General features: G+C 40.4%; 1 protein-coding gene across 2 annotated transcripts in view; it reads left to right on the top strand.

The window, feature by feature from the left end:
* The window catches only part of UNC5C (unc-5 homolog C (C. elegans)), a 619,049-nt gene that overhangs the window by 567,462 nt on the left and 24,394 nt on the right, over nt 1-27,193 (top strand). For both annotated transcript variants that reach the window (XM_006900759.1, XM_006900758.1), the window contains 3 exons: nt 1,176-1,344; nt 7,612-7,845; nt 23,441-23,590. In XM_006900759.1, coding sequence (XP_006900821.1) covers nt 1,176-1,344; nt 7,612-7,845; nt 23,441-23,590 — 553 coding nt within the window. The remainder of the gene's footprint in view (nt 1-1,175; nt 1,345-7,611; nt 7,846-23,440; nt 23,591-27,193) is intronic.

Here is a 27,193-nt window from a genome sequence, read left to right as displayed (position 1 = left end):
AGGTCCTTGGAGAGGGACATCATGCTTGGGAAGGTGGAGGGACAGCGCAGGAGGGGAAGACCCTCTATGAGATGGATTGATTCGGTGACTGGGGTAATCAGGATGGGTGTGTCAGAGGCAGTGCAGTTGGTGCAGAATAGAGCAGGGTTTAGGGCTGTTGTGCATAGGGTCGCTATGAGTCGCAGAAGACTCGATGGCACATAACAACAACAACAGTCATTTGCATGGGAGGAGACTGTCTATTTTTCTATTGTGGGTTCTCTAGTGGATTGGAACTGTCAGAAAAGCGTCACCTTTGAGTTAATTCCCTGCAGGCAACTTCGCTAGCACTTTCTATGGTACTGAAGCTTAAAGACAAGCAACCTATTTCCTTAGGATGTTTGGTTATGATTAAGAACTTTAGTTGCACCATATACATGGAAATACTTATAGCAAAAAATAATATGAAGATGGAAATATCATCTGCCAAATATGGTTATAGGTGTAGTTCCACTCCTCAGCCCATATGTGTTCATATTGGCTGTGATTTATGAGACTATATATACACTTGTAGATCAATGTTTGTGTATTTAATAGTATTTTTCTTTTTTGTCTGTATTTCTTAGGCACCTCTCCATAATATTTTGCTGACCATACCCTTTAGTGATATTGTACTGATCATACCCTTATGGTATATTGCCTTTCCCTTAATTCATCTTAATATATGTCTATTAATGATGTAATGATTTTCTCCATTTCAATCAACTCTTATCTCTAATAATTATGAAAGAATATTCTTAAACTTGTAAAAGAGTATATTCACAAAGTATTTGTCCTTTTGTTACCCTCAGCATATTTCAGGTTCATCTATGCTATATAGTGTTTAAAGAATTTCCTTTATTCTTTAGTGTTGTATAGTATTCCATTGTGTATATGTAACTATTTATTCATTTATACACTGATAGATCCTCAGTTTGCTTCAATCTCTTTGCTATTGCAATGAACTTAATTGTTCATATATCTTTCACATCACAGCATGAATATCCTTTCTTCCTTTACAATTGTACCTCATTCCTCAGCATCCCCTCCCACAAAAAATTACCAAAGAAAACCATTTGAACTTTGGATCTAAGATCCCAGTGAGTACATAAATACTACAGAAATGTCACTGATCTGATACTCTGCTTTCTCGACAGGCCACCCATGGAAGAGAGCCAGACACTCTTGACCCCTGTGGTAAGCTGTGGGCCCCCCGGAGCCCTGCTGACGCGCCCAGTCATTCTCACCATGCATCACTGTGCGGATCCTAACACTGAGGACTGGAAGATCCAGCTTAAGAACCAAGCGACACAGGGACAGTGGGAGGTACGTTTGTTGGGAACAAGATGGAGATCAGGGATATTTCATACATATAATGATGAGCAATTACAGAAAGCCTTTTCTTTTTAATGTAAAATAAATGAACTGAGCATTAGCTCACACACTTGACAAAGAGAGACACGTAATTCCTGAATGTTGATAAACACATATGATGACAATATACTAGCTAACTTGTCGAAAATTTAACATAAGAGTCTTAGACAAGTCCTTTTCTAAATATACCTGTCTTAGAAAGGGTGGCATAGAAATACATACACATAACCAAATCTATAGCAATTGAGTCAACTCTGACTCACAGCAACCCTGTAGGAAAAACTGCCCAGACGGTTTCTAAGGTTGTAAATAAGCAAATGGTCTCATTTTTCTTCTGAGGGGCAATTGATGAGTTCAAACTGCTGACTTTGGATTAGCAATCTAATGCATTCATCACCACGCACCTGGAGATGTTTATTAAAAATTGCAGGTAAAAAAATGTTGCATCTGTTTCTGAATATGTTAAGCTTTTATTTGCAGATAAGTACATAGATCAGAATTCTCCTAACCTTAATATAGCAAAGTGAAAATTTATTCCTCCTAAGTTCCACCCAAGAGAGAGACACCCAGGCGTTGAGGACTCTCCTTCATAGGGTCGCTATGAGTCACCTGCGACTTGACGGCACTTAACAACAAAAACAACAAGTTCCACTAGAGAGAATGGAGAAAATGCATGGCATCTTTTCTCTCTGGGGTGGTTATCCTCATAAATTCCTAATGATAACACTCTAAATAGATCCCTACACGAGAATCATGGCCAGGAGGGACCAGTCCTTGGAGAAGGATAGCATGCTCTGAAGGGTTGAGGGACAGCACAGGAGAGGAAAACTCAGGATGAGATGGATTGATACAGTAACTCGGGCAATGAGGATAGGTGTGTCTTAGTCAGTGTGACTGGCTCAGGACCGGGCAGCTTCAGAGCAGCTGTACGTAGAGTCACTATGGGTTGCACACACCTGGGCAGTACCTAACAACAACAATGGCATCAGAACCTATCACTCTCTCTTTTGTTGTTGCTAAGTGTCATCCATAAGTTCTGAAACATAGTGACCACATCTAAATACAAAACATCCTGCATCGTTCTCACGGGTTTCACTTACTACCCAAAGTTAATTAAGTACAAATGGATTTGTTATAGTTTCATGAAGATTTTATGACTTGTACCTAGATGTTGTTGTTGTTGTTAAGTGCCGTTGAGTTGCAGGCGACTCATAACGACCCTATGAAGGAGAGTCCTTGATGCTTGGGTGCCTTTCATCCTCTCTCCAAGTTCATAGGGTTTCCGGAGGCAAGCTATTATGGAAGTGGATGCCACTCCTCCTTCCTAGATATAGAAAAGAAAATTTTATCTTCTTCTCATTAACCCTTGAATAAGCAGTATAGGAGGATCACTGTACACTGGCAATATATGTTTGCTTTGGTTTAAATGTGAAATAGTAAATAAAAATCAGATTTGGGATTAGTCAATGCCAGTAGGCATAGTTTGCCATGGTTTAAATGAGCAAGTGACCAAGTAAACAACATTTCGGCTTATTATCAGAAAGGCATATATCAGAAGTAGGTTTATATAAAAAAATATTTAAAAACTAACCATGTATATTCATGCAATCATTACAAATGTCTCAGACAATCTATGAAATAATATATGTAAACTTTATGGAATTTTAGTGGTATTTTTAAAAATAAAATGTCATTCTAATTGTGATTTTACAAAAGTTTACAGAGGAGTCAGACTTTCATTCATTCATTGTTTAAGGTGATATTTTTAATAAAGAAATATTTATGAAAATATACATGAAGTACCAACATTTTGAAGCCTCAAAATAAGACATCTGTGTCAATTCAAATCCAGCAACTCCAAGGAAGAAAAATGAACAATGTCCTCCCATTGTGATTTACAGCCTTAGAAATGGGACGGATGGTCAGCTATGACTTAGAAGTAGCTCAACCCAGTGTATTTGAGTGTTCCAGTTTGAGAGACTAGCAAGGCATCTCTGGGGTTAACCAGATCTCCTTTCCTATGGATACGTTCTCTCCTTGGAGATCGCTCCTTGCTAGAAGGCCTGCGAAGTCTAGAATTGATGTTAAGAGATACCCTTCATATTGATTTAGAGTAGATTGAAAGAGATCTAATCTTAATTCCATTTCTACTTTAAATGGTTTCCTTGGAAAACATCCCAAAGTCTTCATCTCCTATATTCCTAAATTGATGATTCTGTTCCTAATTACCCTATCCACTTCTAAATTTGACTAACAGTAGCAATAATGGCAACACAACAATACTCATCCTAAATTATGAGGGGGGAAAAAAGAGCTCAAGCTTTATAAAAATATCCAAATTCTCCTAAGTTCCTGAGAAAGTAAGCATCTTTATTTATGGCCATGACTTCTGGAAGTCTTTCTTCCTTTCTCCTGCTGGTTTTGTCACAAAGCTTCTTTCCAGGGGTTCTTTGGCCTTGAAACAAAGTTGGTGATATTGGTTGACTTTTTATATTTTTATTTTCAATTTGAACTTCCTGTTCAGGGATAGGTTGCATTGCAGAAGTGATTTCACTTATAACTGTTAAAGCACAATTGTTACTACTGCCTCACATTATGTAATAAGGTTTCCATAATAAGCACCTGAGGTGGTTATGTCTTTCTTATCTTTGTCTAGCTCTGAGGACTGAACTCATGAGACATTTACATGTTTTTCAATACATGACTCTTGGGTACTCACCATAATACAGTGTCTGTGTGAAGTCCTAGATTTCAGTGGGAAGCTACACAAACAGTACCTATCCCTACAGAGCTTAAATAACCTAAAGCAGAAGCTAAATCATGCCTACACGTGGTTTTCCTTGCATAAAGTTCTCTTTTGTATTTATTTGATTTCATGAAAAGTTGGACTATTTCTCGTGAAAATGTGAACTAGCTTCTCTTTAAAAAGTCCAAGATCTATATACATTTATCCTGCCTAATATATGAATGTATTACTTTGGTAGACTGAACCCAAATGTCAGCTAAGATACTAGGTAGGCTGTTTCACCACCATCTTCACCACTCCTTTTTGCCTTTTGTCTTATCTGTTTCACACATTTCTTCACTTAGATCCCTTGAGAGACATTGGAATCCACCATTTGCTGTGAGGCAGAAAGTGGAAATTTCCGCTCATGTGATTTATTACCTTTGAAAACCCACTTGAAGGTCAGCTATGAGTCTGTTGTGACTGGATGGTACATATCAAGATGCTTGGTCTTAGGGAGCTCTGGTGGTCTGGTGCTAAAGAGCCCTTACAAAGGCACGTACTTCAAATCTACCAGCTACTCTGCAGGAAAAGGATGGACAATCTCTTGCTGTGTGATTCATTGGGTCCAACTCGACAGTACATATTAACAACATGTTTAGTCTGAAGAAACTTTGAGGGTGGGGCCTCCCTAGCAGTTTGAAACCACCAAGCAACTCTTAGGAGGCATTCTCTTCCTGTGTTTTGGGGGTGGGGTGTTGGGGGGCATCATCTCGGTGGACTCTAACCTTTCAGCTGCTCATTAATTATTTGCTCCTCTCAGGTATTCCAGAAAAGAAATAGAATAAGCAAACAAACCCTCACCCCCACTAAAATCTAACACATTGGCATGGAATGGAAACGGACTCAGAGCAGACCCTCTAGCTGGTTTTCAGAGAAAGAAAATCACATGGGAAGAAATTGCCCATCTTTCTCCTGTGGTGCAACTGGTGGATTCAAACCACTTGAGTGTCTCTCAGTTTTGGATTAGCAAAGCAGACTACATAGCCAGAGCTCCCTGGGAATAGTGTGATAAAGCCTGTTAGAAAGTGAAGAAATAAAACTATAGGAAAAAGGAATCAGAGTAATTACATCTGTGGAAAGAATCACTGGAGAAACTCAAAATCAGCTGTGAAAATTAGGCCAGGTGCTAATTGTGGAACAGAACACCAACTACTCATATGAAAGTTCAAGCTGAAGCTGAGGAAAATTAAATCAAGTCCACCGGAACCAAAATTTGACCTTAAGTTGATCCCATCTGAATTTCAAAAGTATCTCAGAAACAGGTTTGTGTCTTGGACATTAATGTGCAAAGACCAGATAAGTTGTGGGAGGATATCAAGAATATTATCCAGAAAGAATGCAAAAGGTCATGCAAAGACAGAGGAGGAAGAAAAGACCAAGATGGATGTCAGAAGAAACTCTAAATATTGCACTGGAGTGCAGAGAAGCCAAAGCAAAGGGAGTAATTCAAGATATTGAGAAGTTAAACAGAAGATTCCAGAGGGTAGCACGGGAAGGCAAAGTATTACAATGAAATGTGCAAGGAACTGGAGTCAGAAAATCAAAAGGGCTGAACTCACTCAGCATTTCTTAAGCTGAAGGGACTGAAGAACAAATTCAAACTTCAAGTTGCAATACTGAAGGATGCTTTGGGGGAAATATTAAGTGATCCAGGAAGGATTAAAAGATGAAAAGAGTATACAGAGTCATTGTGCCAAAAAGAATTGGTGGACACAGAAGAATTGCATGAAACAATGTATGAGCAAGAGCCTGTGGTGACGAAGGAAGTTCACGCTGCTCTGATAGAATTGGCAAAAAACAAGGCCCCAGGAATTGATGGCATACCGATTGACATATTTCAACAAACAGATGCTGCCCTGGATGTGCTCACCAACTTTTGCCAAGAACTCTGGAGGACTGGAAGAGATCTACATTTGTTCTGATACAAAAGAAAGGTGATCTGACAGAGTGTGGAAATTATCATTGATATCATATGCAAAAAAGATTTTACTGAAGATTATCCAAAAATGATTGGACAAGCACATCAACAGGGAACTTCCTGAAGTGCAAGCTGGATTTAGAAGAGGCTGTGGCACTAGGGATATTATAGCTAATGTCAGCTGGATCTTGGCTGAAAGCAGTGAATACCAGATGAATGTTTATATTTCATTGACTATACAAAGGCATTTGATTGTGTGGTTCACAGCATACTGTGGCTGACTCTGAAAAGAATGGGAATCCCAGAACACTTGATTGTTCTTATGCGAAACCTATACTGGGACCAGGAAGCAGTCGTAAGAACAAAGCAAGGAAATACTGCATGGTTTAAAATTGGGAAGGATGTGTGTCAAAGATATGTCCTATCTCCATATGTTTTCAGTCTGCATATATATTATTTGGGAGGCTGGGCTCTATGAGGAGAAATGTGGCATCAGGATTGGAGGAAAACTCATCAACAATTAACAACAATCAACAAGAGATGACACAACTCTGCTTGCTAAAACTGAGGATAACTGAAGTGCTTACTGCAGAAGGTCAAGGACTGCAGCCTTCAATATGGATTGAAGCTCAACATCAAGAAAACAGAGATTCTTACCACTGGGCCAGTTGGCAGCATCATCATAGATGGTGAAGAGATTGAGATTGTTGACAGCTTCAGTTTGCTTGGCTCTACAATCAACAGTCTTGGTACCAGCAGCCAGAAAATTAGAAGATGAATTGCACTGGGAAAATCTGCTGTCAGAGACCTCTTCAATGTACTGAAGAGCAACAATGTCAGTCTGGAGACTAAGGTATGCCTGATATAGGCCATGGTCTTTGCAGTCACTGGCTATGCATCAGAGAGCTGGACAGTAACTAGAGATGATAGATGGAGAGTTGATGTCTTTGAGCTGTGGTGCTGGAGAATAGTATTGAATATACTATGTACTGCTAGAGCAAACAAGTTCGTCCTTGAGAGGGTAAAGCCAGGCTGCTTCATGGAGGCAAGGATTCTGAAGCTTTATCTGACACACTTTGGACATGTTACAAGGCAGGATCAGTCCTCGGAGAGGGATGTCATGCTTGGAAGTTTGGAGGGCCAGCACAAGAGAGTAAGACCCTTGATGAGATGGATTGATTCAGTGACTAGGTTAATGGGGGTAGGTGTGTCTGAGACAATAAGATTGCCAAAGGATAGAGCAGAGTTTTGGGCTGTTGTCCATAGGTTCACTATGAGTCACAGGCAACTTGATGGCACATAACAGCAACAACAACATAGGAAAAAGACTTATTCAAACTCGAGATAAGCAATCCTATGCTTTCTCTTGGAAATGAAAAACGTAAAATGTACTGTTTTTACACTTCAGCTAAGTTTGCCCCATACAAGTGTCCATGAGAGCCCAGCTCCTGAGCTTCCCCTTGGGCCCAGTATTCTGCGTGTTCATCCCCCATCCTTCCCTCTTGTCTCTCAGGATGTGGTGGTGGTCGGAGAGGAAAACTTCACTACACCATGCTATATTCAGCTGGACTCGGAGGCCTGCCACATCCTCACCGAGAACCTCAGCACATACACCCTGGTCGGGCAGTCCATCAACAAAGCGGCTGCAAAGCGCCTGAAGCTGGCCATCTTTGGGCCTCTCTGCTGCTCGTCGCTGGAGTACACCGTCCGAGTCTACTGTCTAGATGACACCCATGATGCCTTGAAGGTAAGGGACCGCCCTCTGACCTCTTGTCTTCACTTTTACCTAAACACAAGGTTTGCTGTGCCTCCAGCCCACGGAGAGAAGACGTGTGCAAACCCAGGCACGTGACTGCATCTGTTTGGTCCCTCAAGATGCAGCTTAAAAAAAAAAAAAAAGTCAACATTTCTCTGAGGTCATACTGATGTATGAGCTGCTTTCTTTATGCTGCTTCCTCCCAAGGGCTATTTTTGTTTACCTTCCTTGATTTCTCTTAATGAAAAATTTAGAAGTGGAGGATTTGGCAAGGAGACTGGTGCATGGTAAATAATCTGCTTCCATGTTTATCTCGGCTGTATTCTGCCTGTGAAAGGAATTGGCGTAATTGCTCAAATGGTATGTTCCTCTTGTGTGCTACTTCATTTATATGCTTTCCCATTCTTTTTATGAGAGCTGAGAGAGAGAGTTTGCATTTGACGACAGGCTGCTGCTTTGCAGAATAAATGAGCTTAATTCCTGGTGCTATTATTACCATTCATTTTATCCCATTTGAAGCATTGAGGGATATAGTAAGTGCCTTTGAAGAACTTATGATCTAGAAGGAAGAATAAAAGAAGTATGCCAGGGACTTTGATGCAAGTCAGAGTGTGAGAAGTGACATAAGATAAGACTCAGAGTTCTATGGGATTTCAAAGGGGGAGATGCTCCATTATTTTAAAGAAATCTGAGCAGGAACTAGCATTTGAGATTTGCCTTAAAGGAGGGTAAGAGTTTGATCAGCAATAATAGAAAAAAGAAGCACAACATTTCTAGCTAAAGGGAACAAATTGAGGAAACATCGACTGGAAATAAATACAGGCTCAATGCTGGGAGAGCATTTCCATTAAGAATGAAAGGTAAGAATTTTATCATGATTAACCTTGACTGACAGAGGAATTGAGATGGAGTTTATTGAATTAGTGGAGAGTTACTAGAGAGATTTTAAAAGGAGATAGACATGACTGGAGATATACTTGAGAAATAAGAATCTGACTCATTGGAAAGATAAGGTCAATTGAAGAGAGAATGTGGTGTTCGACTTGGATGATGATAAAGGAATGAGAACAAAAGAACAGTATGAAAGAAAGAACCTGCAAAGTTATGACTATGCTCTACATAACCTTGGCAAAGTGACTTGAAAGATGGGCTTAAGCGTAGCAGAGGGTCTGAGGGGGGCACAGGATTGGGCAAAGTTTGGTTCTGTTGTACACAGTGCCACTTTGAGTTGGAGCCAACTCGATGCCACCTAACAACAACAATTCTATAGGACCTAGTGATTGGCCCTGGATTTGGAAGGCAGAAAACCAAGCCACAGTAGCAAACTCAGGAGGAAACATAGTTTTGGGGTACGGATATGGGTCTTCACATTTGGAGTACTGAGTTAGAGGTATGAATTGGCCATTCAGAAAAGATGCCTTAAGAGATAGTTATTTAGGAATAAAGCTGTAGCTTTCTGAACCAAGAGCAAATCTGAAGTAGATTTTCAATAACAAACTATATAATGTTGGTATTGTCATCCATGGTGTCAGGAGAACACCCATTATCATCACACAATACCCATTATCGCCAAGTGAATTCTAAATTATATCAACCATGTGGGTAAAGCAAAACCTCCCTGTCTATTCCCAAGGCTCTGGTGACAAGAAGCCGTGCTGCAGTCCCAAAAACATGTGGTTCAAGGCCACCAGCTGCTCCACAGGAGAAAGATGGACAATCTCTTTCCATGCAGTTAACTGCCTCTGAAATCTCACCAGTTGGTCAGCTATGGGTTGATTCTGACCCAATGGTATGCAGCAGCAACAACAGTCTTTACAGAAGTAGACTGTTATCTCTTTTTCCCATGGAATTACTGATGGGTAGAAAACTTTACCCCTGATTTGCCATCATTCCTCCAAGGGAGTGTCTCTTTCTGTCTGTCTGTCTTTCTCTCTCACCTCTCCTCTCTTCTCTTCCCTCTGTCATTTAGTCAGAACCGACTCAGAACTAATCCTCGATTGAGTTTCTAAACCTATAAACACATAGCAGGAGAGTACCCATCTTTCTCCTTAGAATGGCTGATGGATTCAAACCTCCAGAAAAGATCAAGCCTTTGGATTAGCAGCACAACTCCTTACAGACTATCTTACCAGAGCTCCCTGAAGGAGACTAGAGGGAGGAAATGAGAAAAAAATAATAATAATAATAAACATTGTTGAGAATTTTTTATATGCTATGCAACGTTCTACATATTTCATGTTCATTCGTTTAATTTTCACAAAAACCCTATATAATGCCATTACCCCCACTTTGTATATGGGTAACTCAAGGCATAGATAGTTCAAGTAAGTTTCTCAAGAGTACGCACTGCACATCTGGGAAGCTTGGCTATACTCTGCTTCCTACCTCTCCACTATGTTGCTTGAAATGCCTTAGAACATAGGGCCCAAGGGAACCTGGTTATTTCAGCAGAGTAGGAAAGAAAGAAAGCAAAGGGACTAAGGAAGATTGAGCACCCAAAAAAGAAAGAGTGGTTGTGGTTGACAGAAACAGGCCAAAGAAGCCAAGGGAAGACATGGATTCTGAAAATGAATGACTTTCCCTCTGTTATTTTCATCCAGAGTGTAGTTATGAATCCCGAGTTCTGAGGGCTGGATTTCCAAGAAATCTGGATCCAAGAAACTAAACTGGAAAACATAGGAACAGGGGGACCAGCTAAGAGTCTTCTGTAATCACCTCTTTCTTGTGGTAGATTATTGCCCCAGTTACATTTTGATGGTTGAGCCTGCAGGATTATCTGATGACACAGGTCTAGTACAAAGCTTAAGGATATTTCTTTCATATTCCTTGCAAATTTGATACTTCTGAGGCATTATCAGAGTAGAAGTAGTTCTCAGCTCTCAATTCTTCTTAGGAAAAACTGTATTTGTAGGGGAGCCATGTAGCCTGAGTAAGTTAATCATTTTTAACACTTCTGAGAAAAACCAATCTGAAAACTCATAGAGTAAAAGACCAGCATCATGGCTGAAATGTACTTTTTCTGTTCACACACCTAGTTCTTATAAGTATATGTAAATACTTCTAAGTATACATAAATATCCTTTACTCTTTACTGATACACACAAATCCATACAAAGTAATGCATTTGATAAAATAATTTTTATAGCTTTAATTGGTAGGAAAGAATTGCAAACTCTGCACACTGACAAAGACTGATGAGCAGGTCTAAGCAGTAAAAACTACCCAAGAGTAGTTTGTATCGTGGTCAGTGCTTTCCAAATAGACAGTTATAAATTCTCTGCATCTGGGGACCTAGCACTTAGCCTGAAACAAACATGAATTATGGATGAGGCTTTCTTGCACCTCATGGCCTTTAATAATACAGAAATACCAAAATTCTAGTTATGGGTAAACGGCCTCGCCAACATACTGAAGAGACAATTAGTTCAGTCACGCTAACACTGCCTCACGCCCACACTTCAATTGGAACCTTGGGGCTGATTAGCCCAGAAAAGCCCTTCATTACTAAACTCTGCCTCCTTGGCAATCTGCCTGCCAATGTTCCCTGCCAATCTTTCTCCCACCTCCTGGCTTCTCTCTCCACTGATATCCATAAACACTATCTTTTGCATCATCCCTCACAAAACCCCCTCCTTCTTCAGACATCCCTCACTCTCACGATCTTCCTCAATTTCTAGTCGTCTTAGTGCACATAAAAATCATTTTGGAGTGTTTTTAAAAACACTTAGACTAGGGTCAGTCCCCAGAGGTTCAGATCTAATTGCCTTGAGTGGTATTGGATTTTTTAAAAATGCTTTTATTGTTATTCTATTATGTGGTCAATGTTAAAAAATTATTATGCTAAACACTTTATCAAATCTGTTTGGAACTTTAAGCCTATGAAGAGCCAGCTTTCCTGCTTCCTCAAATTATCCCTTCTCCCATTCTTTTACTAGTTGCCTTTGGGCTTTTCAGGTAACTACAGCATTCCTCACAATCTTTGTAGTGAAGCTCACTCATTCTAACTGACCACATGGCCAAGAGGAAAGATCCTATCCTTCTTGGGCCCCGTGGCCACTCTTGGGGCATAATTCTTCTTTATGGGTTAGGTCTCGTTGACCGTGGCAGTTCCTTGGCACACACTTCTACATATCCCTCCTCTGTCAGAACTTGCCTCCTCTGGTCTTCTTTTCCATCCATTTGAGTCCCACTATCCTCTCAAAGTTCGTATCACCGTTTAAAGCATAGTTCCTTTGCCCAAACTTAGTCTAGATCCTTCACATCCACTCTTTATCTTTTGCCTCATTATTTATCCATCAATCTAAGCATATCCTATGCTGCATCTTTATTGACTTGGTAGGTCTGCTATCAATATTTCCAACCTGGAAAATTCCACTTTTCTGATCACAGTCATTCTACCTTCTAACTCTCTCCTACAAGGTACATCCAGAAGGGGTGCTTTGTTTTTTCCATCTTCTCTAGTATCCCAGGCCACAGACCCTTAACTTACTCTTCCCAGTATCTCTCAGACACCTACTTTCACCTTGAAATCTCTTGTCACTTTGAAGTGTTGTGAGTTTTTGTCATTTCTAAGGCTAAACCTCTGAACAAACCCTCCATTTCCACATCTAGGCCTTTGAACTGCTCTTAAAAATCTTAATCTTCTGCTTGGATATACTAGACTCTCAAGATAACTTACCTAAACCATGCCTCCTCTGCTTCTCCATGATCACGTATTATTTAGATTCATCAAACTTCCCTTAACAGTTCTTACAAGCTTTCTCCACCCTCCTGTCATCCATGATTTCATTTCAGCTGCCATAGTGCTTAGTAATGTCCAGCTCTTACTATACTATTCAATGGAAGATCCCTCAACTGTTAGACTTCTAAAACTGTTACTGCCACTTCTTATTTAATTCCAATTCTGATTTTTTTTTTTTAAGAAAAGGAGCTTTACTCCTTTGTAAGTTCTCTGCTACCTTCATCTCCAGGATATCAAAATGATCTTTTAGGATTTGACACATTTTGTTGTTTTTGTTGTTGATTGCTATCCAGTTGAGCATAAGTCATAGCGACCCTTTCAAAACCACCACCATTTATCAAAGTTCACGGAGTTTCCAGAGGCATGCTGTTTAGGAAGAGGATGCCACTGTCCAGCTTCCATTTTAGGACCTAATTTCTCATAATTGCTACTGATTTCTGGGGATACTTTCTGAATTATAGTTATGCTCACAAACACTGAAATAGTATAAATATGGAACCAAAGTGAAACGTTGGTTCTCAGGAGTCAAAACTGCCCTCAATAGCAATTAAAGGGAAAAAAATAAGACCCAGTATATGGATGGTTATTGTTATTAGGTGGCATCAAGTCAGTTAGGGAACCTATGAACCACAGGTCTGAACCTTGCATCCTATGCCATTCTCATCCTCTCTAACATGCTCCCTGCCATTGTTACAGTCACTGTGACAATCCGTCTCATTAAGAGTCTTTCTCTTTTTCTCTGACCCTTCACTTTTCCAAAATTCCATCTTTTTCCAAGGCCTGCCACCTCCTGACAACATGACCAACGTATATCAGATGAAATTTTACCATCCTTGCTTCTAAAGAGCACCGTGGTTATATTTCCTCCAAGACAGGCTTGTTTGTTTGGCAGTCCATGGTGTATTCAGTCCTCTTCTCTAAACCAGAATCCAAAGCCGTCACTTCCTCTTCTGTCATCCTCATTTGTTGAACTGAACTTATAGAAAATCTTAATGCCCATTTTTTATCCTAATTTGGTTATTTTCCTTATGCAGATGGGGGAGAAATAGACCTCTCCTTCAGTCAGTCTCACGAAATTCTGAAGCATCCTTTCATCTTCTCACATACTTCTTTGAGTCTGGCAGCTTTTGTAACAATTTCCATGACTTTTGTTAAGCCTGAGGGCAAAAACAGTCACCTGAAACTTAAAAAGTTGAGTTTAGCAATTTGGAAGCCCTGATGTAGAATCTGAATGCAGATGACGACTGCCAGAGAAAAAGTCAAGGCTAATGGGAGACAGTGGAACTCTTTTATATGCCTCCAGGAAGATTTTTCCCCACTGTGTAAGTACTTGAAGGACCAGTGGGAGCACCACTCAAGATGAATTCATGTGAAGAAGTAAAGATACTGAGAATTGTGCAAATAGTTAGGAAGCAATTCGATGCTCAAATAGAGAGGTCAAGTGTATTGAAAAGATTGAGTTTGATGTGTCAGAGCTTTCCTGTCTCTCTCTTCTTCAGATGTTTAATGTAAGAATATTGGTGTTTTCCTTTCATTATTTGCAAAGACTTAAATCTTAGAGTAAATAGACCAGAAATTAACGGGGAATAGGGTTATATTTAGGGTAAGTTGAAAGACACCCAAGGAGAAACATATGTGTATGTAGAAATAAATAATTTCTGCCTCATTTGCAAAAGAGTTCAACTTATAAGGTTTTCTTTTCATAATAAAGGGCTTATGCTAAATATTAAAATCCAAAACCTAAAAGAGGTGTTATTTGCCTGCAATATGGGTTGTGTATGTTCATTGAATTACTGACATATGTATGTGATACAAACCAAATAATGAATATTCGCATACTCTGGTTTTATTTATGTAGTCATTTGACATGGAGAACAATCTACTTTGAAGTAATTCCATTTTCACAACCCTAAACTGTGCTGCAATCCTGAAGGCACAAAGTTCAAATCCACCTTCTCTGCTCTGTAGGAGAAGGATGAGCAATTTTCTCTCATACGGTTAACTGTCTCTGAAAACTCGCTGGAGGATCAGCTATGGGTTGATTCCAACTCAACAGTCCACAACAATAACAACAACCAACCAGGCTTTAGTGCAATACTTCTGTGATGACTCTTCCTCCCACTGAACAGCCGGTGGGTTTCAACAGCTAACCTTTTCGTTAGTAGCCTCATGTCTTAGCTGTTATACCACCAGGGCACCTTAAGCAAAAGCTTTTACTATGTGATGAGAAAGGGAACAATGAAAGAAATACTGAAAGAAGAATAAAAAGAAAGTGAGTTAAATAAAAGCTAGTTGCAAATTGTGTGATGCACATATTTCCTGGGAACAGCTATAAATAGTCATAGGCAGCTTGTTAAAGGAAGGCTCTGGTTTCATTTTAATCCTGCCAACTGATGCCCTCCTCACGAGTGCCCTTCTGTTGCCCCTACCATGGCAAGCTGTGCCCTTATTGAACTGGGGCTACCTCAAATTGATGACTTCTTTCACTGTCACTGTGCTGGCCTCTGGAATGGATGTATTCATGCATGCATCACATACAGAGCTCTGCTGGCTAAGTGGTAAGGAGCTGTGCTCCCAACCCAAATGTGCATGGTTCAAATTTACCAGATGTTCCTCAGGAAAAAGGTAAGTAATCCCTTCCATGTGACTTACCTCTGAAGGCTGGCAGAAGGATCAGCAGTGCATAGCATAGTCATGCATTAAACCAATAAATATATTAGATAACAAAAGAATGCATTTATAATCACTATTAATGTGTCCTTTCTAAGCATATGAAAGGGAGTGTGGTATGGAATAACAGCTTACGTTTGGTTGCCTGGGTACATTGGTTCTGTCACCCATCAATTCTGCAGCGCTGATTTTTTCACTTGACCTTTTTGTACAGTAATTTGGTCTGTATCAGGGACCCTTTTTGAAGAGTTCACAAAATCAGAGTTTTTAACCTACCAGTATCAAATAGGCAGTCAGTAAAATAATGTTAATCTTCCTGAGGTAGACTTTTGGATTTCAGTGGAGCTTGGAAGATAATGTCTCCACAAATATCAAATTGTAGGGTCTACTTGTGGAGTGAGTTTCAGGCTCTGTGACTGGCTAAGTTGTCATTCATTTGTTGTTTTTGTTGTTGATTGCCATCAGTCGAGCAAGACTCATAGCAACCCTATGAACAAAAGTCCTGAAGCGTTTCTCTAACTATTGACAATTTTCAAAGTTCATAGAGTTTCCAGAGGTATGTTGTTTAGGAAGTGGATGTCATTCTTGCTTCCAAGTCACTCATTTAGAGATAGAAATATTTTAAGTACCTATAAATTTGCCCTATTTTAACATCCTCTCAAGAGTTTGCCCTTTGGTCTCATCACACTTCTCCATGTTCAAGAAAAGAAGACAATACAGAAGTTGTGGTAGACAAAATAATTACCTTAGCTGTCCCCTTCTCAAAAAAGATGTCTAGACCTCAACTCTGGAACCTGTGAACATCTTGGCTTTTGGCATGACAAGATAGATTTATAGACGTGATTTAGAGTAAGGACCTTGAGATGTGGAGATTGGCCTGAATTATTTCAGTAGAGTCAGTGTAATAAATTTGATCCTTAAAATGTAGAGAACTCTTCCCAGCTAATCTCAAAAAGAGATGTGAACATGGATGCAGCATCAGAGAATGTGTTTTTACTAGCCTTGAAGATGGAACAGACTAGGGGCAGCCTATGTGTGCTAGAAAAAGGGGGGGGGAGTAAAATCTCCATTATTGTCTTCAGAAGAGAATGCCCTGCTGCCAGCATGTTGCTTCTAGCTCATTTCAAACTTCTGATTTGCAGAGGTCTCAACTAACAACTGTGTCTTGTATTAAGTTAATACATTTGTAATGACAGCAACCAGGGAGCTCTGGTGGCCAACTCATAAGGAACTGTGCTGCTCAAACTCAAAGACAAGGGGGTCAAAGCCACCACGTGCCCTGCACGAGAAAGATGGATCATCTCCTCCCGTGTGATTTACAGCTTCTCCTTCAGCTATGAGTTGATTCCGATTTGATGGCATATAATTTGGCAGCCACCAAAACCTCTGATACAGAAGTTTTTAGAAAGAATACCTTAAAACATGAAAAGCAAGGCAAGGTGACTTCAAAAGGCCTAGAACAACTTCCAAGTCTTCTTCCTAATATGGATGTGAAGATAATCTTTTCCTTAGACCTTTCTTTAGAGTCACTCTGAGTCAGAATGGAGTCAAAGGCTGCTGGTTTCAGGTTTCTGCTGAGAGGTAGTGAGGTGACATAGCCACTTCCCCAAGTACTATAGCTTGGCATTTTGCTTTAAAAGTGTCACAAACCTCCCTGACTCAGACCAAGAATCCGTGCCTGCCACAGCTGTGAAAGCAGCAGGCAGAACTCTAGAAACTAACAGGCTTGACGGGGACATGTTTGCAAATGGTCACTAGAGTCCAGCCTTGTTATTATTAGGGATGAAGAAAAGCAGAAAAACTTAGAGGGAGAGCAAAGCCCCCCACTGTGAACACAGGAAGGGACAGTAGCCAACTTGAAGAGGGCACTGCTAGCAGTCAGCTGCTCCCCACGGCCTGGCACTGAGGCCTGAGGCCTGGAGGCCACAGGAAGAGACAGCATGCCCGGAGTAGAGACTCACCCAGCTGAAAGCCTGGCAGCAAGTGGGAGAGAAGGTTGGCCACTTTCCTGGCCTCTGCTTTTGTGGAAAGCGAGCTCACAGCTGTGACAGCTCTAGCGGTGACAGCCACAGCAGCAAAAAGAAGTGTCTTATCCCCCAAACGACAAGGGCAGCTGGGAGCACAGGGTAAAAGAATGAACAGGAGCAAGATAGGCTTTGTACAGCCCGATGGGAGCTTTTGGCTTGGTTTTGTGTTGGTTTGGGTTTTTTTTTTTCTTTTCCTTTTTTTTTTTTTTTTAAAAAAAAAAAGACAACAACAAAAAAGAAACCCTACAAACCAGCTCTAGTCTGCAGGATCATAGAGGAATGGTGGTTTGAGACTTAGCACGTGTGCGTGATGAATGTTCGCTGATTTTGTCCTTGCTGCCTTAGGGAGCCAGGTAGGTACACATTGCAGAAGGGCCCGAAAGGTGCAGGCTGATCTCTTGAAGTACAACCAATCTTCAGGTCTCCCTCCAGCATCAGGGAGGTTGCAATGGTCCCATCTCCACAGGGCAGAGAAGTTGAACCAAATGGAAAACTTCTACCGTGCAAGTCTGGCCACATTTCTCTGACTGCTGTTAAGGTTTCAGTTCCTGTGCTGTCACTTTACTGTTTTCCCCAGAATAGATGTCTCTACCTGCTCGTATTCCTGTTACTGATCTCAGGCAACAAAACCAGTCAACTCATGGTTCTATTTCTGACAAGAATAAAGAGTAAATAACTAACACCCAGAGACATTGCCAAGAACTAAGCAAAACAAAATGAACCAAACTCCTGACTTAACCCCCCTCCAACCTTCACGTTCAGAAGAGACAATGCTAGGTTGTAAGATATTTAAGGTCAATCGTGTGTTTCCTCCTCTCTTTAGCTGGTAAGATTTCTAATAAAAAAGGAGAAGAATGCCTGGAAAGTATTTGGAGAGAAGAAAAAGAGAGAAAGTGGGAAGAATGAGATTATACGTAAATAAGACTATTACCTCTTAAGGAACTGGAAGCTTAAGAGATGCCTCTACGTAAGAGGGAAGGGGGCTCTGGTGGCAAAGTCCTTATGGAGTCGCATGGCTAACCCAAAGGTGGTACCTCTCTGGTTGTTCAAATCCACCAGCCACTCAGGGGACTAAGATGGGCAGTCTCCTCCCAGGCCATTTTCAGCCTCAGAAAGGCAGCTGGAGCAACAGCTTTGAGTCAATTCCAGCTTAGTGGGAAAGAGTTAAGGAGAAGAAAGAAGATGGTGCGTTTTGGAGCAACGAGAGAAGGTGACTTCTTGTGCATAACATAGAGGCCATGGATAAGCATAGCATGGCATGTGGGTGAGCCCTGGACGTGGGCTACTGGGCCAGCTCGTTAGCCCTGCTCAGTGCTTTGTTCAGTTCAATAACCAACCTGTAGCCTAAATCCTGTGGGAAGAAACGTGTTATATTCTGAATTCAGACACCTATGTGTAGGCTGTCCTGCTGCCTGGGGTCTCCTAGTGAGCAATTGTGTTAACACTGATATTAAGGGAAATTTTCAGAGACATGCCAAGACTGCAAGAAGGACGAGGAACAAAGAAGGAAAGGAAGCAGATAGAATGGACAGTTTTTAGAGCTAGAAAAGCCAGGCAGGAGAAGTTGTATGGATCCTTCCATTTCCTTTTCTCTGTCAGGCTTTAACGAAGGCAGGTCCTATCTGAGAGACTGAGAGAGCTCTGGGTATAGGCCAGGGTGTTCCCTGTGTACACAGAGGCCTCTGAAACAGCTTGGATTTATTGTGGCTCTTAAGTGGCCCATACTAATGGCTTGGCATGGATAATATCCTGGTTTAATTGGCTACTGTGGAAACCGCTTGTTTCTACTGTAGAGTCCCTTGTCCCTCCCTGCCATTAGAGCAATTCCTCACAGGCTCCCTGAATTCCCTGAATCAATACAGCCCTCACTGGGGTTGGACTCAGAGTGTGCTTGGGAGGCAACCAGTGAAATAGAGAAAAAAAGGTCATCTCATGATATTGCTCAGATCCCCAAAATCCCCAGGATCTAATGCAGAGGCTCTCGTCCTGTGACCTATGATTAGGGTTTCTATGTGTAAAGAGGTACTTGTCATTGTGGAAGGGTGAGCTAAAAACACGTTGATTGCAGACATTGGAGTAAGTCTTATGAAGGTAACATGAGAGTGACGTGACTAGAACTATACAAGGTATCAGAAACCGACCCCCTTTTCAAGTAAGCAGTGCAAACTCAAACAAGCAGGAGGTGGATTTAGCCAGAGCCAACATTAGTCACTAAGGGGCCTGATACCACAAACAGGGTGGAAAACTTTTTTGAGGAAAGGTGACATTTATGTTTCTGAGAACAAAAAGCTTAGAAGATCGTATCTTCCATTATGGTATTTCTCCCCAAGATCATGGCATTTGTCTTAAGTCTTCCTAAATCTTTTGACCTTAAATAGATTTTGTTCTTATTGTCTTTAAAAGTGGGTGATATATCCTAACCTTTGGGATCCAAAAGCTGCCTGTGGAGAAGCCTTTTCAGTACTCAGCGCACTGTGTTGTGATTGTCTGCTGGGCAGTCCTCCTAACTGACCATGAGAAGTCTGGGAAGAGTCTTGCTTGCTTGTTTGCCTGTTTGCCCCAGAACCCAGCAAAGTCACTGGAACATCATCTGTGTCCAATCAGCATTGAGTGGATGCTCCCAGGAAGACTAGGCGAGGAAAGCACTTAACCCGCAAAATCACATCTTATTGATTTTCACGTCTGTTACTTTTATGCACCTACATTCAATGTAAAATACTTGAGACTATTTCAGGCAGAAGGTATCCAGAAAACCCAGCTTTTGAAATAGAAGTCACAACATGTTTTGAAGTGGAATCTGCTGTAACATGTCACATGCAATGATAATTCAAACCTTAAAATAGACAGCAGAAACATGACTATCCTATCTAATGGGTTTGCATCTGTCTTCAGAATTATATGTGGGATTCACTTTGTCTCCAATTTATATATGGTTGTAGATAATTTGTGTTTCCAAGAACTTGTTTACCTGTTGATATCTTGTGATTATATCATTATGAACTGGGGTCTTATTTTTGTTCGGTTTTCTTTGCATATTCTGGATATAATGATACCATTGATACTTTTGAGGGAGAAAAAGACTAAATTTTTATTTTGTAGGAATTCTTACTGAAATAGTGTTTATACGGAAAAGTTGGACTATTAATAAGGATTATTGAAGAAGAATTAATGCCTTTGAGCTATGATGTTGGAAGATCACTGAACATTCCATGGACTGCCAAAAGAACCAAAAATATGTCTTGGAGAGGGTGTTTCACCTCACATATTTTAGACATGTGGCTAGGAGGAGAGGGACATGATGCTTGGAGAAGGACATCATTCTCAGAAAAGTGAAGGGTCGGTGAAGGAGAGAGAGGAAGACCCTCAATCAGGTGTATTGACACGCTGACTGCTGCAGTGGGCTCAATGTGTCAGGAAGTGTGAAGATGACACAAGATAGAACAGAGTTCAGATCTGTGGTTCATAGGGTCACTGTGGGTCATACTCAACTTGACAACACCTAATTTAACAATATACTGGAAAAAAAGGGTTTTTTTTTTAAAAAAAAAATCAGCTCTGTCTCACCTCAGTGCAGCTATCTTGTGATACTGTGTTAATGAGGTGATGGCAAACTTATAAACATAGAATGCTTTCTCTTACCAACCCTATTCCACTCCTAAGCCAGGCCTCACATTCCTGTGAAAGGACACTGTCCTTGGTACATCCTCAAAAAAGAAGACACTTGAAACCAGCCCCTTTTTCCTCATTGAGAACTCTTTTTCCATTTCACTTGAAGGCATTACTGAAATAACCAAGTACTGGCTGAGCTTTATTCTTGAGCTGACTCCCACTCAGACTCTGTGGTTGAAATATGCTATTAGATTCCTTGACTTCAAGGCCATGGCCAATAGGCAGTTTAGATTTCCCCCACCCCCATGATCCTCCCTGCCAAGAAAACTGATCATGTGCTCCATCCAGCTCCTTTGGCAGTCTATGTAGATTGTAGGAATGGTACGTAGATTATATATTGTTGAGTACAATTACCTCCCAGAATACAATGAATCTTCTTTTAGACATCCCAGGGAGATAATTTGGACATAATGAAGATCTATAGTAATCAGATAATTACTATCGATTGCTCTTTAGACATCTTGATGAGGTAATTAGGGCGTACTGGAAAGAAGCTAGAACTGATTGATTGGCATGACTGTAATCTCAAAGATTTCTAATTATGTTTCTTTTCTTCTAATGGCTTATAAACAAACATCATTTTAGCTTTAGAATTTGTCAGGTGCCAGGTTCAGTGGGAACATCAGCTTCCTCTATTATGCTAACTAGACACAGAGCATGATCAGCACAAGCTTATTACGTCTTCCTGCTGAAGCAGAAGAAACTGCCATTAACCCTCAGTTTTCTTATTCTTGTTCCTTTCCGTCTGGCTGAATCCTTGTGGAGGAATGAGCTGTGTAGTTGCGGGAAAGCATTCTGGGAGGAGAATTGGATCTAGATGGATCTCTTTGACCTAGTGAGGTGAGGCCACGCCAGGAATCAGCTGAGATGCAGACAAAGTGCAGCAAGAACAAAATGACACAGCTTGTGGGTCCAGTTGTGCAACTGACCACGGTTGACGACTGGTTGGCTGTTGTCACAAGTGATAGCTACTCATCAGTGAGTGGTGTTAAATAGCAGATCAATATTTTCAGGCAGCTGGGCCATGCATATCTCCACATCAATGGGCTATTGCCTCATCTCTTCCATTAGACACTAATTAGTGGGGTCTCTGTCCAAGACCATGTTCCACATTATCCTAATATTTCCTACATTTTCAGTGCCCTGACATTAAGATTATGGATGCTAAGAACCACTTACAGAAGCAGCTTGAAATGAGCTGTTTACCTCTAATCAATGATGTTGATAAGCTCCATATCTAGGTGGGTGCATTTTTTGTCTTAAAGCAACCTGTTCCCCATACTAGCAATTCTCCATCTGTGTTTGGTCACACCATAGTAGATGCTCAAAATATATTTGTGGAATGACCTAAAGGAATCTAGCCTATGTTCATGACATTAAGTCATTGTATTAAAATATTGCCAGAGAATCAAATTCTTTTGCTTTTATATTTTTCAAAAATCCCATTTTTTCCAGAAACCTCTCTAAAAGAAAGAAAACTCATAATTTGCTTACCTAGTTGGGTCAGTCATGCTTTAAAGCACAGGAAGAGCTAAGTGCAGGGGGAGGGTCCAGTTAGCAAAGGAAACTAGGCTCTTTTGTCCATTGATAACTTATGGACTTGCTCCTGTTTGGATAATTGCAGCTGTACTTAGAAATGCTTCATTAACTCCCATTAGCTAACTTGAGAAATGGAAATATACACAGAATTTGTCTTTGTGCTACATCTTTATAGTGTAAACAAAGTTCCATGGCAAATGTTTTGATCAACCACAATTCTTGAGAAATGAGTTACTCTTTTGAAATTTAATCTTAATAACTATTTAATTCAACATTTGGTGCTGAAAAATGCTGTTTCAGAATCATTTCCACTAATTTGTATCATAATAAGTTCCACTAATATGAGACATAATGAGCTTATTAGAAAAAGAATTTTGTGTTTTTTTTAAATAATTGGGTATAATGTAATGAATCACTATAAGCAACATCTCTGTTATTTTATTTCTGTCTTTGTGAAAACTACAAGAGACTAAATAAGCTTTCTAAACCACCTGCTAAATTTCTTTTTGTTTTCATTGGTTTTAGCAAATATAAGGCAAAAGTTTGCTTTGTTGTTGTTTGTTCAATTCTCTAAAAGTAAATGGCAAAGCTACTTACTTTATCGTTCTATGATTTTTATTTTGATTGAGGTGCTTCCATCTGGGGGCTCTGATTGGATCCCTACCTTCAGTTAAACACCCAGTTTATCTGTCAACACATGTATACTCTACTGAATTTGCCCTTGATTGGTGTGATGAAGATTGTTGGGTCATAGGACATTAGCAGCAGTAGATATGAAGGAGACCTCAGTGGTAGGGTCTTGATGCTACCAGAAATAGAGTTCCTGGAAGTGCCCAGGTTATGTGTGGTGTTGAGAAGAAATGTGCTCACTTGATCTTGACTGAAGTTATGCTTTGAGCCCTTTCAATCATTTGCTTTTGTTTTGCATATGTCATTATAGGAAGTTTTACAGCTCGAGAGACAGATGGGAGGACAGCTCCTGGAAGAACCGAAGGCACTTCATTTTAAAGGCAGCACCCACAACCTGCGCCTGTCAATTCATGATATCGCCCATTCCCTCTGGAAGAGCAAACTGCTGGCTAAATATCAGGTAACACCCCCACATGGACAGCTCCAAGAAAGAGAAGCACTTAGAAATCTCTCCACTTGAAATTAATCCTAAATCAAATAAATTCCACACCTTATATTTTTTCCACAATAGTCTGGGGTTATTTAGCATTTTGGAAAAATGGATATTTTGAAAGGAATTTAAAAAAAATAGTCCTTAAATAACTGTGCTGCTCCTGTTTTAAATTTAGTGAAGAACAACTTCCAATTGTATCAACTCAATGAAATATAGGAATAAAGTTTTACATTGAATTGATAAAAATAGTCAGAAATGCATTAATAGGAAAACCATGAACACTGTTATTCCCATGACACAGATAAGATTTTAATCTTGAGAGCAGCTCTGGTGGCCTAGTGGCAAGAAGCTGCACTGCAATCCCAAAGGCACGCAGTTCGAACGACCAGCTGCTCTGTGGGAGAAAGATGTGCAGACACTGTCCTGCCCTTTGATTAGCTGCCTCTGAAAATCTGCCTGGGCTATGGGTCACTTCTGACTTGACATTACAGAACAACAATAGCAGTAACTTAGGGAGCTCTCTCCAGTAGCATTTATAGCAAGTTGCACTGCTGAAGTAAAGACCAAGTGTCTCTGGAGGTTCTAATCCACCAGAGAAAGATGAACAGTTTCCTCCCATTGCTATGTGCAGCCTTGAAAAGAGGATTGCTATGAGTCAGAATCAATGTGGCTGGCGGCAGTGAATAAGGAATAACTTTATATTGGAAACATGAAGGAATTAGAGATTGGGAACTGATATATAGTATGTAACAACAATAACAACAACAAAATAGAATCCTATTAAAATAACAGGCACAAAAATCCAGGTCTTAGGTTGCATACAACAAACCTCTGGGAAAACCATTCTTGAGGGATTTCCGTCACCTCCTCTACTCATGAGCCTGAATTCTCCAGAGACTGACAGTTTGGATGAAATTTCCAGCCTACAGGATAGGTCTGGGTTATGCAAGCACATTTCAAAAAAACTTTGAAACCATGTCTACATACGTGCAAACCAGTCCTAAATCTCACCACTGCTGCTGAGCTTATAATTTCCTGAAAGAAAGGAAATTGGTGACTGTACTAGCAAGAGTGGCGGGAAATATTTTCAGCCTCATTTTTTGCTGTCACATGTCACAAACTTACCCACATTTTGTAGGAAACCACCCTCCACACTTGTTAGCAGTCATGAGCTCTGATGGGTTGTACTGCCAATTCTGTTCTTTATAACTTAGCACTGGGCACAAGAGACCAGACTTTTAACTTTGTTATTAAATCTCTTTCTTTACTCTTTTCTGTTTTACCAGTGTAATAAAAAAAATCCACATATCTACCCCTTTTATAGAGTCTTTGATCACCATGAAAGCTACTATTATAACAATTCTTTTATGTGATATTGGCTAAAGATAACTTTAGTTGAGGTGTCTATGTGGTGCAAATTATATGTACTCAGTGCATGAGATGAAGACCCTGGATGAGATGGATTGACACAGTGACTGTGACAAGGGGGTCAGTGGTGTCACAGATGGTGAGGTTGGCTCAGGATAGGCCAAGGTTCAGAGCCGTTGTTCATAAGGTCACTATGAGTTGCAGTCACAGAGTTTCAGTCAACTTAATGGCACATAACAGCTAAGCTCACTCTGGTGGCCTAGTGAGTAGGGAATTGCACTGCCAACCCAAAGGCAGAAGATTTAAATCTACCTGCTGCTCCTCAGGAGAAAGATGGGCAATATCCTTTCATAACTTTTACAGTCTTTGAAAACCCACTGGAAGGTCGAATATGAATGAGTTCCAACTCGTCCCAAATGAGAGAGAAACACCAACCTAAAGTTTGATGGTTCAAACCCACTCAGTGACACTGTATAAGAAAAGGTCTGGCAATTTACTCCCAGTAATATCACAGCCAAGAAAATTCTAGGGAGCAGTTCACTGTCACACATGGGGCTTGGAGTTGACATGAATTGGAACTGACTTGACAACTATTTCCAAAAACCTTGGCTGAATGGTTACCATCTCTGCCAAGTATCTTCTTACACACTTTGCCTTTCTTTCAACCCAACAGACATATGAGTGTGTACACTTTTTGTTTATTCTTTAGTGTGTGAGGGGACAGGAATTGAAAGCTTCCATAACTGGCTCTAAAATTAACAAGCAAGTAAGGTGAGGCTGTACTTATTCCTAATAAATTTGGCTCCAGATCTTCTGTTCTTTCTTTTTTTAATTATATTATTATTATTATTAGTGTGTGTGTGTGTGTGTGTGTGTATACTGTCAAATCAGATCTGACTGGTACAGGAGAACATTGTCCCGCCTTCTTCAGCAGAGCATCTGGTGGACTTGAACTGTGTACCTCTGGGATTGCAGCGCAGCTTCTTGCCACTGGGCCACCAGAGCTCCCTTCAGATCTTCCATTCTTAACTAACATTCTCTCTGCTTTTATTGTGCCATCCCTTTCTTTATTGAAGGAAAAAATCTAGAGTGAGCTGTTAGATGTGGTCCAAAAAAAAAATCAATCTTGTTGTTGAGAAGGTGATTTAACACATGGTGGCCCCACACCCCACTTGGGTCAGACAGTAAAACTCTCTATAGGGTTTCAGGGCATTAATCTTTATGAAAGCAAGTCATGAGGTCATTCTCTCATGATGCTGATGATTTGAACCACCAACCTTTAGGTTAGTTGCTGTTACTATTGTTATTCAGTGTCATCGAGATGACCACAACTCATAGTGAGCCTATAAACAAACCACCCTAGACTCATCATCTCCACCCTAGACTCATAATCTCAAATCCATTGTTACAGTCATTGTGCCAATCCACCTTGTGGAGGGTCTTCCTCTCTTTCACTGACATTCTCTTTTTCAGCATTTTATTCTTTTCCAGGTACTGGATTCGCTTGAGAACTTGCCCAGATAAGTGAGACAAAATGTCACCGTCCTTGCCTCTAGGGATCACCTTGGTTGAACTTCCAAGACTTCTTTGTTTGTTCTGTCGGCAGTCAATGGCATGCTCAATATTCTTCTCCAACACCACAGTCCAAAAGCGTAGATCTTCTTCTGTCATCTTTACTAATTTTCCAGCTTTCAGATGCATAAAAACAATGGACTATGGCTTGGATCAGGAGCCCATATCATTCATTGGTGCCACCTAGCAACCTAGAGGAAACCTAGACTTTGAATAATAATTAATCTGTTTGAGGCTCAGTGATTTTTCTGGTCAAAAATTTTCTGTGTCAGTATATTTATTCTAGAGTGTTCTGACTGTAGTGGATTTGGACTCTCTATTGACATGGACTTGGAAGCAGGACTGGGATCCACTTCCTAAACCACATGCCTTTGAAAACTCTATGAGTATAGAGAAAGATTGTTAGTTATAGTACAGAGTTCAGGTCTTTTGTTCATAGGGTCACTATGAGTCATGCTCTACTCGATGGCATTTAACAACAACAGCATTATCATGGACAAAAGGAATATGGTAGCATAAAAGGGAGCTATATCAGTGCAAATCCTTTACTTCCCTCCAGACAATCACGGCATAGGTTCTTTCCCTCAACCTACTTTTTTTATGTTTTGTTGTTGTTGTTGTTGTTAAGTG

This window comes from Elephantulus edwardii, unplaced genomic scaffold, assembly GCF_000299155.1.
Source record: "Elephantulus edwardii isolate Elephantulus edwardi_28Jun2011 unplaced genomic scaffold, EleEdw1.0 scaffold00294, whole genome shotgun sequence".
Taxonomy (NCBI): domain Eukaryota; kingdom Metazoa; phylum Chordata; class Mammalia; order Macroscelidea; family Macroscelididae; genus Elephantulus; species Elephantulus edwardii.
The sequence above is the reverse complement of the archived record's forward strand: the minus strand, read 5'-3'. Positions and strand labels throughout refer to the sequence as shown.